We start from the raw sequence: 11,547 nt of genomic DNA, 5'->3' as shown, positions 1-11,547 counted from the left end.
GCATTGGAGAAAAATTCAATTCTACAATAGAACATTCCATTGCAGAACATTCCATTCCAGAACATTCTATTGCAGAAAGTTTTTTCCAGAACATTCAACCAATATTTCATGATATGCTAGAACATTCCATGGTGAATTAGAACATTCCATTTCAGATCATTAAATTGCAAGAAGTTCTGTTCCTGAACATTAGAGAAAAAGATGAGTCTATAATAAGGCATTGCATGCTGAATTAGAACGATGCATTCCAGGTCACTTCATTCCAGAACATTCTATTGCAGAAGGTTCTATTCCGGAACATTTGACAAAAAGCTCATTCTACACTACAACATTCAATTTGAACATTCCATTCCAGAACATTTTATTACACAAAATTCTATATCTCTCTTCTTTTTTCTCCTTCCTCTTTCTCCATCATTCCCTTTTCAGCAGTATATTGCAATGCATTTTAGTTTTCAAATTTTCAGACAATTTATTTCACATCCCTGCATTTCCAGCAATGCTGGCAATTTTTTTTTATTAATCTATTTATTTGAAGTCTGGAGGGTGACATGTCTAGAAATTTAGATTCATTGAAATAAGACATGTGGACTTAAATCAGTCCTATACAAATTTTATGCATTGACTGAGTTGTCACCCTAGATGGTGTTCACCAAATTTCAGACGAATCCATGTAACTGATTAACGGATATAAACTTTGCACATTTCTGGTGCACCCCTCGTGATAGAATGTTCCAGGACTGGGCAACGAAGCTTGACTTAGAATCTGAACATATACACTGAGTTTGGTTACAATAGCTTCAGCCAATTTTGACTTATGAGCATTTATGTAAAATTGAACTAAAAGACACGTTTAAAATGTATCTTTCCTTTTCACACTATAGCTAAACTTACTCAAAAGAAACTAAAAGGGAGCCACACAGCCAGTCTACTTTTGTTCAGTTTAAGGATGTAAAGAATATCTGTAATTCAACAAAAGTGAGAGGAAGCATGTTTGGCATGCCAGTCAAACAGCATCAGTCCTCCTGCCAGCAGGGTTACAGAGGACATAGTGTGTTTCTCAGATGCAGACAGAGAAAGAGCAAGAGATTCTGAAAAAAGCTGTGCACCCCTTTCTTTGATAATGTCTGAAATTGTGTTAAAATCTCTGTCCTGTAGTTACTCAAATCTGGACACAGTCAGAACATGTGCATGAGATTCACTGAGGAATGCTGACAGGGATTACAGCAGAAGAAACATTGATGAAGATTTTAGATAATCTACCATCGGTGTAGTGGGTATGATACACAATTATGCATTATATGAGAGCATGCCTTGCACAAATTAGAATTATGAACCCAATGTAAAATGTATGTAATGTTAGATGATGAATTGTACTGTAAACCAGTGTAATCAGTCCTTTAAACAAGTTGATTAGCGTCAAGAAGTCATCAAGAGGTCTGTCCACGTCAGAGCTGAAAATCCAGGAAATCTTGAGTGGCCAAAAGAACGGACTTGCAGATATCTAGAAAAAGTACATTAAACAATAACTAATCTGAACCAAAGTAAAAAACATCTGTAAGAAAGGGTGGGAAAATGTGGTTGGAAGTCAGAGGGGCATAAATAGAGAATAACTGTTAACTAAGATAGGCCTTAAAAGGAGACATGTGTAAGATATGACCAAGATTTTAGTCTAAAATGTAACAACAAAAAAAGAACTAACATCATCAACAAAATGCAAAGAAGTAACAGTTCTGACATTATGTCAAAGAGGTCTATGCATTGTGCTGCAGAGATATCTAATGGTTAGCATGCTGAACAGCTAGCCCTGATAGCTAGCCCATCATGTCACATAATAGCACTTTGTACATCAAGAGGTGACAATAGTATAGCTGGCAGATATGAAAACTGAGGCAGAACACGCATTTTTATTGGCATTGACTCTTTCATCTAATAAAGTTTTATAAGGGACTAGTTTTCAAAGTGCTCCTTGGTTGTAGATAGCAATGAGGCAAAGTTAGCTCTGTAACAAATTACTCTTATTTTACATTAACTGTTTTGGGTGGACTCTCTAGTTGTCTCATTCCCTAAGTCAGACAAATCAGATGATCCAACAGTTACCTTGAGCAGAGAACAGGCTGGTAGGAGAGGAGTACAGACTTAGTAACTGCAGAATTCACATGAATATCTGGGAATAAGCCTGAGTTCACAATGGATGATTCGACCAGTACTGGGTCCAGGAGAGCAGGTGGGTGATTGGCAGATGAGTCTCAGGTGTGCTCAGGTGAGGAGAAGGAGGTGTGGACAGATGGAGCCAATGCAGTAGGTGAGACTGCGTGACACACCGATACACAGGCAGGGAGAGAGAGACAACAAACACAGGAAACAAGGAAACAGAGACACAAGGAAAAGGGAGGCAGACTGCCAAACAGTTCAATGTCAGTGTTTGTTACGATTCCATCTTTTTTTTTTTTTTTAAATCAAGTCTATACTTCCAAAATTATAAACAAAAAGTATATATGGCAGCCATTTTACATGCAGTAAAGAAAAACAATATACTTAGAAACTATGTAGGATAAGTTAATGTTAAATATATTAGAACTCTATAAAATGATGATTACTTGTCTCTCTCCTCACACCTTCAGTGGGCAGGATGCTGCAAGGTGCAAGGAAGAGAGGCAAGGGAGGAAAACAGAGATTGAAGGAAGGGAAATGGAAAGCACTCCATGAGTATCACCTCTCTGGAGCTCTGCCCTCCCGTGGCCGCAGACGCACCAGCAGCTTCTTCTCCCCTGCAGCTGCTGATTTGGCTTCTTTCATTTGTTTTTCATGCGGTTTATCATGAGTTTTTCATTGACTTTGTTTTTACTCCATTACATTTCAAGTCACATTCGCTATGAAGTGCAAGACTGAAGCAACAGTAAAATTACCAGTTAAATATACTCAAAGGCACAAGTCAACCCCTGGTTGAAATGATATTAGTATTGAGGACAGTTGGTGTCATGCTTGAGACCTGGCTTTTGTTTCAGGAAATATGGTAATGATTTGGGTATGATTCAAATCTTTTGGAATTTGTGCAAATTATTATTAGCCCAAAAGTCAAAATTATATAAATAGATCTCACATCAAACTACAGTTATGACCTGACCCATGATTTTCACCTTCACATGTGACTGAGTGGGAATGACAATTAAAATGTATTCACCGATGAGACACTGACTATAGTATAATTATCCATCATAACATGATGATGGGGGAATAAAACATATATCTAATGAATGAAGAAAGTTGTTTATGGATCTTATGATAATCCGACCTACAGCTAATGCAAACTCACTATTTTTAACTGCAGTACATGAGCAGGGCCAGCTGTAAGACTCTGCAGTACATGTACTTTTACCAGATGTGGCCCAGATCTGATGCTTTTCCTTGCTATCACTGTAACACAGGAGACTAAACTTTGCTGCCTCATGATGCCATCCCAGTTATAATGAGATGATGACAGATGAGCTGTCCTGTGAGTCCTGACTTCTCCTGAGTTCCTCTGTAAGCTATGGAACAGCTGCTGTGGATGGCTGAGTGGCTGTTGCACGGGCAGAAAATGACAGGCATGTGTCTGTAATGTTCCTCCACGCTGACTGCACACGGAAGGATACAGGGAGTGATCCAGTTTGTTTCAAGGCAGCAAAAACACAGAGACTCACTGTGGACTACAACCAGTTTGAAACATTTACTTCTTTTCAATAACGGAAATAATATTGTATCTCCAAACCATCAACTTTGTTGAGCTCATCATGTTCTTGAAAGGTTTTATGAACTCATGCTCTGAACTCCGAGGACCATGTTATTCTGTAAACATGGAAATCACCAGAACCTGAGAGAACTTGAACCGAGATGACAGTACGCTCCCTGCTGTGGTTACAGGGCCCTGTCTTTGTGTGGCATTAGTTTGATAGCAAGTATCTGTGTTATGTCATCTGAGGGGTCAACTGCAACCTCCAGCTGATCACCATAAACTAATACTAATATATACCAATATTTAAAAAAAAACCAAAACAATATTTTGGACTTACTTACACCTCAAATTGTTTTTCTTACACAGTAACCTCTCAACAATTTTTAATGGAAGTAAATAATTGTGTTTGTGTTGACATTTATGTATATGACCATTTTCATGAAAAAAACAAGACAAAACATTTTCCACTGTTTTAATCCAATCTAATGGAAAAGCCTCTGCTAAAGGTTGAGTTACTTGCTTGTTGTGGAGCTTTTGATTGTGTCACACACTCTTCATTCGGAGATGAAGTGTGCTCAGTTGTCAGGGAACTGGAGATATTCAAACCTTGTATTATTCCCAGCAATGACTCTGTGGTTATGGTTAGGAAATGATCTTTGTCAAAGTTAAAATGGAATATTTCATCCAAGTTCTGTTTCAGCAGTTGTTAAAGCTTACTCAATGGTAGGAAACATATACAGTTCATTTTAAACAGCAGCAAGTCCTTCAACATAAACAACAAAATAGATGAGTTGTGAGTTCCTTCTTCCACAGTTTTGTCAGGTCAAATGTGGGTCAAAGTCACACTCACTTGACCTTATCACTCACTGCAACCTGCTCCTTTATTTTTGCTACATTGTAACAAAATCAATTGACTTCTACCTTTACTTGTCAAAACCCTTCTTCTACAGACAAAGGTCTTAAGAGAACAGTGCTATGGGCAGTCATAGTTTGAAGAGGCTTGCAGAGGAGCCAGTGTGCACCCAGAAAGTCTCAACAATGCGTCATGTGACTTCTGTGTAAAGCATGCTGATTGGTTTATCCAACATCTTGGTGGGAGAATTTTGTCTTTCAGAAAATGGACACAAGTTAATTTCTGAATAGCACTAGCAGAGCAGAGGAAAATAAATCAATTCACCATCACACCATCAACATTTCCTGATTTCCTCTATGTTTTCTCTACATTGTGGTTGATAAACCTGACAGTGCTTCCTAGTGGATACTTACACCTTCAGTCTGTAAAAGTAGAAAGGAAGTGGGTTTACCTGCTTTTAAATCCCGAATAGGTGTCTGTCTGCATATGTGCTTGAGCGCATGCAACATGAGAACACAGGTGACCCCCACAAGACTATACTGTACATATGCAGACCAACACCCCCCTACACACACACACACACACACACACACACACACACACAATATAGCTCCCTGCCCTCCTTAAATCCCAGGATGCTCTGACAGGCCACATTAAGAAGAGCCTGCTCAGCATGAACACATCATAAAAGTGGACATGCAATTTCTGTTTTCACCAAATAGCCAGCCGAGCTCGTTCTGCATCTCTGCTTTTAATACACTTGACAGGCAGCTTAGCTGCCAGGCAGAGAAAGAGCTCAGGCCCCAGGGAAAGGGGGGTTGGGAGGGAGAGAGAGAGGGAGAGAGAGAGAGAGAGAGAGAGAGAGAGAGAGAGAGGGAGAGAGAGAGAGGGAGAGAGAGAGAGAGAGAGAGGGAGAGAGAGAGGGAGAGAGGGAGAGTTATGCCTTCTAGCACAGCTAAATCCATTTCTCCATCTGAATTATCAACTACATTTTGATTAATATGCAAATTCAGAGGGGAGAGGGAGAAAGTCTGGGATAATTCTCTTTGTGGATAGTAATTAATCACTGGTTAAAGTAAATTAATACATATATCAATTTTGTCAGGACATGCTTAGTTCAATAGCCCGTAAAATTGAAGTTTGAAGTGTTAAGGTGCTCTACAGGAACGTTATAACTAAAACTTTCAAATCCACCCAATTTAGTGATCAATCAAGCTGTGCCCTGCAGCAGAGGCAGCTCATTTCTTGAGCTCCATCCTGACACACAGAAACAGAGTGCAGGCGCCTGCTTAACACACACTGCTCCTCAGTCAGAGCTGCAGCACAGTGACGCTCGGCACAGCTCGGCACAGCACAGTATTGAGTGTGCTATTCTTGCAGTAACAATAATAATCAACAATGTATCAATATTTTATCATTGTTAATAATAATATTGCTTATTTTTTTTATTATTATTCTGCAGAACACTGATGGCCTCATTGCAAATCTGCAATCAGCTGTTAGCTTTTTTCTACTACTGCTGCTATTAATAATATATGAAGTGTTTATTATTATGTATTTTATATCTCAAAATTACAATTTTTTCTATGATATTTATAATGATAATAATAAGTACAAATAAATAAATAATATAATAATAGTACAACTGCAGATTTCTATGGAAAATGTATGATTTAAATAACAAATGAAGCTAAAATTTCACATCATAATCCTTCTGTTGTCAATAATAATACTACTACTAATAATAATAACAATAATGAGTTAAATCTGAAAGCTTTAACTGCACGGGATGTAACAATGATATGAATATTTTGTTTGTTTAGAAATATATTTGTCATTGTGTTGGCAGGTCCCAGATGGTGGCAGCCAGTTGTTTAGAAGTCCACCAAGAAGAAAGGGGGGGGGGGGTGGTGTGAGGTCCAGTTGTTTAAGGAGGGGGCCATGCATCAAACTTTAATTTTCTGGCCGATTGAATAAATGATTTTCGTGTGTGTGTGTGTGTGTGTGTGTGTGTGTGTGTGTGTGTGTGTGTGTGTGTGTGCTGCAGTGTTTAGACAACATTCCCCCTAAAGGAAACCAACGTTTTCCAGTGGTGTGCTCCATGTTTACGAATGAAAAGCTAAAACAGAAGATAATCGCTGCCCTGTCCAGTGCATCATGCACCATCTTACTTTACTGTACTGTACACAAAAGAGACAAGACACACAGAAAACCTGTGTGTTCATGGTCTGCTGCTTTTATAACGGCCTATGTGCCCCGTATAGTAGATTAAATAAAGGAAAAACTCAAAGAGTGCACTTTGTAGAGTGCAGATCTCTGCCAGGCTTACAAGGTGGCAGTCACAATAACAAAAACCGGAATTTAATCATCTTGTATCAGCTTTAGTGGATCACAACATATAAGGTATGGCATCTGCAGATGCTCTGGTCCAAGATGAGGCCAAACTTGGATGTCAACTTTTGAGCCACTACAAAGGCCAACATTCAGCCTGCAGCACACTCGGTAGCTGGCTGATTGCTGGAAAGGCCTTTTGCTACGTTGCCCCTTGCTGAAACGATATTCCAAACTGAAGCAGTTGTCTATCACTTGCAGCCCCGACCAGCCACTTAAGAGGACTGAGGAGTCAGCAGCCAATGGCCAACTGAACAGTTAATAAAAAGGGTTCTTAAAAAAACATGTGCATCCCTGCAACCATGAGAGGCCCTTTAACAGACAAATGTGCACAGAAATATTGAGCTGATGGGTCCAGTAGGCCAGTTAGCCGCTGACAGATGCACACAAGCACATACACACGAACACACGCACACGCACACAAGCACTTGAACATAAAATTCTCTCTCCCTCCATACTGACAAATATTTTTTTCTGTCTTTATGAATTTCTGAATGTATGAGACATCCAATTCCGTACAGTTCCTCAACTTAGAATGTATTTTAAAACATAAGCTGAGCAATTATATGTGTTTATAGGGTTTGATAATGGCTCATTATTATAATTTATGGTATCAACTGTTCAGATTATCCCATGGATATATTCAATAATAGAAGGCGAACATCATATAATGGAATAATAATAATAATTGAGCAATGATAAAGATCATGACATGCTGTTAAAAGCTCTTGCAAATATTGAGCTAGGGCTAGATTTTTCTTATCAAACTAGGAACTGTTTTTTAAATTATATTTTCAATACATACACAGCACCAGAAATTACGGAAATAACTGGTGATTCTACAAAAACAATAGAGAATATTGCAGATTTTGTAACATTCCTCAAGTAGCCTAATTGCATGGAGTCACTGGTAAAAATGTTCAAAAATATATTTGCAGTTTTGTGCAGAGATAATTGGTGCAATGGTTTTAATTTTAATTTTAATAGCCTCCTTGGGATTTTGTGGGTTTATACATTTTTTTTTGCCACGGTTACTACGGTTTAAATAACTGCAGACTACATGAACAAATGATTGAGATCCGATGAACAGGTGATGAAGTGCGTGACTGAGAGCTCTGTCACCTTCAAGTCAGTTATTTCAATGCTCCCGCACCGACACGAGGCTCCGACCAGCCCACTGAGTTACATTGACATTCATGGCTGTGTTTTAAAGCAGTGGGCCCGGAGACCAGCGAGTCTTTCTGCATTATGTGCGACACAAAGGGGGCAACGTTATTGAAAAGATGGGTTAAATCAATCAATCAAAGTGACTCGTAAATGAGAGAACAATCTTGAAACCATATGGCCTCTGAAACGCTGTGCTCTGGACGCCTTTGTGCGTTGAGACCCGCTGACGGCGCGGCGGCTGGGAGAAGCGCTTGTTTCCATATTGCGCGCTGCTGGAGAGCGGCCCCCGGGGAACACACACACACACACACACACACACACACACACACACACCCACACACACGTGCGCTCTTCAGGGCCTCCTCCTCGCTCTGTTTCTCACAGAGAAAAATGAAAATACACGTAGAGGGTCAAAAGGCAAGTTGCTGTTGTAAATGGATTTGGCACACGTTGCCTGCGCCACAATCCAGAAACCTCTCACACCGAGAACTGACTAAAAGAAATATGATGAGACAGAATTGATTCAATTAAAAACGCCCAAATCACTGTTGACTGTGTCATAGAGATCATTTATAGAAAAATGCGAAAGGCTGATTTTTTTTTCTTTAAATTTTACATCGTCAATATTACAACGTTTCATTTGCACAGTTTATGCGTTCTGTATATTCCTAAGGCACTTAAAGGGTGTACAAGGAATTATAAATTAAATCATTTATTACAAGCTATTCGCTACACATTTTCTGTGTGATTATCATTTTGTAGCTATATCAAAAAGCTGAAAGCGGTGGGCTCGAGCTTATAAAAATTATTTGTATAAGCCTTTTCATCAATTTCAAAATAAAAGCAAATGAAACATGCGATGAAATATTAGTGATTGTAACCAGAATAATCAACCGACTGGTGTGTGTTTGAGTGTGCACCTGCATGTCTGCGTCCTTGGGTCTTTCTTTCTGAATGTTTGACTGTTCTGAGCGCACGCCTGTTCGTCAGCAGACAGCAGTGGGCCTGTGGCAACTTTCAAATCATATCTGTTTTTCTGGATCGTTTGCATGTCCGCTGCATGTCCGTGCGGAAAAGGAAGAAATCCTCATAAAGCCTGCAATCATTCGGCACGTTACACGGCTGTCATGGCCGTTGCCGTAGCCTAATTTAGTCATCCACGTCAATCTCCTCATCTTCGTCCTCCGAGGAACACTTAATGCTCAGTCGGTCCGTGTACCACGACGATTCGTGTGAAGCAGGCGACATGTGCGGTGTGCTGGTGTCTCGGTTCTCGGCGGTGTCGTGGCGGGACCTGGTGGAGACTTGGTCGGGCTCGGTGCTGTCTGGCGCTGAAACCGTCCCCGCGCTCATACCTCCGGTCGCGCATTTCTCAAACTCTATCTTGGAGAGCTTCTCAAAGGCCGCAGTACCCACGACCTTGGCGGACTCCACGTCCGCTTTCATCTCCTCCAGGTCCCTCTTGAGCTTGGCGCGCCGGTTCTGAAACCAGGTGATGACCTGTGCATTGGTCAGACCGAGCTGCTGTGCGATCTGGTCCCGGTCCGCCGGGCTCAGGTACTTTTGGTACAGGAAGCGCTTCTCCAGCTCGTAGATCTGATGGTTGGTAAACGCCGTGCGGGACTTCCGACGCTTCTTCGGTGTGTTCCTCTGGCCGAAGAGCGTCAGACCGTCACGGCCTAAGAGAAAAGGACACATTAGGTCATTTAGGGAGAAAAAATAAGATCGATGTCAACTGAGTCAGCCTTGAGCAATGCACCTGCGTCCAAAACAAAATTATGAGCCACCAAAAACTTCAGAGCCACTCCAGTACAATTCTATTTCAGCCTATTCAGAGTTATCAATTATCAGATGTACATTAGGCCTATGGGAAATAAGAGTATTCATATATCAATATCCTAAATACTGCCCGAATATATTTCTTTATTCTTTACAATAATGTCTCCTATTTTTGTCTGCAATTTAATTGCTATTTATTAAAATAAATAAAATGTAATTTGAATTAATGAACTGTTCACATAATTAGATGGTGCTACACCAAATCTTCCTACGAAAAACAAAAACAAACAAACAAAAAAACTAAAAACGACTATTGGTCTCTATGAACATAAAACAAGACTGAAAAATGAATTTTAAAATTGCTTTAGATTATACAGGTATTTTCATGTAAATAACTGTATATTTTGGGCGATATTTCAATTGAACGTAATCTTTAATCATGCAGTATAATAATGTTACACATGCCTTTGGTAAGTTCTGTAATAATAAATCTAATGTAAATTGAAATAAGGAATAAGGCCAACTGTCACTGCACTTTTTTATCCACAAAAACACAAAACAAGTCGCAAACAAGTGTTCTGGTATCACAGTAAATAATAAACTACAGTTTACGCGCACATTTCTCTCCCTAAAGCAGGCAGGGTACAATTTGACTCGTTCTTTCTCTTTTCTTCTTTTATTCTAAAATAAAAAAAATAAATAAAAAAACGGATTTCAGAAAATAAAATCCATATATATACATATATAGTAGGCTAAAATGATAATACAATAAGCCCATAGTTGCTATGAAAACAAGGGAACGAACTGAAGAAAAGCAGTCGTTTACCCTCGGCAGCCTGCAGGACGCTGACCTCCAGGCCCTTGAAGGTTTTGCTGGCCAGCTCCTCGAGCGCGCAGAGCGGCGAGGTTTGGCTGAGCAGCGCCCGGCCGGACAGGCTGTGACCCGCCGACGGCAGCTTTTCTCCAGGAGAGATGTGGTGTGCCGCTCCGCTCAGGGAGTAGCTCCTTCTCACAGACGGCTTGTTGAGGATGTCCTCGATGCTGAAAGGCGTCAGCGGCTTGTTGGAGTTGGCCGGCGGCGGGAGTTGATCCAGCGGACTGCGCCTCCGATCCTCCTGCACCGCTGGGTATTTCGAGTCCTCCTTTGAGGTCATGGCGGCGCAGCGGGTCACACTTGACTCTGGTAACTTAGACAAGAACGATTCACAGCGGGCACAAGCTGTGGTGAAGTTGTACAGAGTGAGACAACAGGGCAGGAAAGATAATCTGCAGCTCGGATCACAGGTGTCTCTCCAGCCGCATGTTGGCCGCTGAGCTGCAGGTTGCAGGGACACTTGTGTCTTCCGGTCCCTCCACGTCTCCCAGCCACTTTGTCAGGGTGACGCACAACAAGGCACGAGACGAACCCATCCGATGGATGAAGATGCTACGAAAGAAGCAGCGATTGACCAGTATCAAGTGATTGCTGACTGGAAGGCAGTCAATTAGTCTCTCTCTCTCTCTCTCTCTCTCTCTCTCTCTCTCTCTCTCTCTCTCTCTCTCTCTCTCTCTCTCCCCAGTCAGATACGGGGAGCGGTAATTAGAGGGCAAGGCGAGAGGAGGAGTCCAATTAGACAGAGCAAGCCCACTTAACACTTTATCT

At 40.8% G+C, this 11,547-nt stretch overlaps 1 protein-coding gene across 1 annotated transcript; it reads right to left on the bottom strand.

Moving 5' to 3' along the window:
• Positions 1-9,169: 9,169 nt before the first annotated feature.
• lbx1a (ladybird homeobox 1a) lies at positions 9,170-11,059 on the bottom strand. The gene is made up of 2 exons (XM_076743806.1): positions 10,732-11,059; positions 9,170-9,805 (listed from the first exon to the last, which is right to left on the bottom strand). Exons 1-2 carry the CDS (start codon positions 11,057-11,059, stop codon positions 9,276-9,278), a joined length of 858 nt encoding a protein of 285 aa, XP_076599921.1. The 3' UTR covers positions 9,170-9,275.
• Positions 11,060-11,547: the final 488 nt, after the last annotated feature.

The sequence above is a fragment of the Chaetodon auriga genome, chromosome 11 (genome assembly GCF_051107435.1).
Source record: "Chaetodon auriga isolate fChaAug3 chromosome 11, fChaAug3.hap1, whole genome shotgun sequence".
NCBI classification, from domain to species: Eukaryota; Metazoa; Chordata; class Actinopteri; order Chaetodontiformes; family Chaetodontidae; genus Chaetodon; species Chaetodon auriga.
This window is presented reverse-complemented; position numbering and strand designations above follow the sequence as displayed.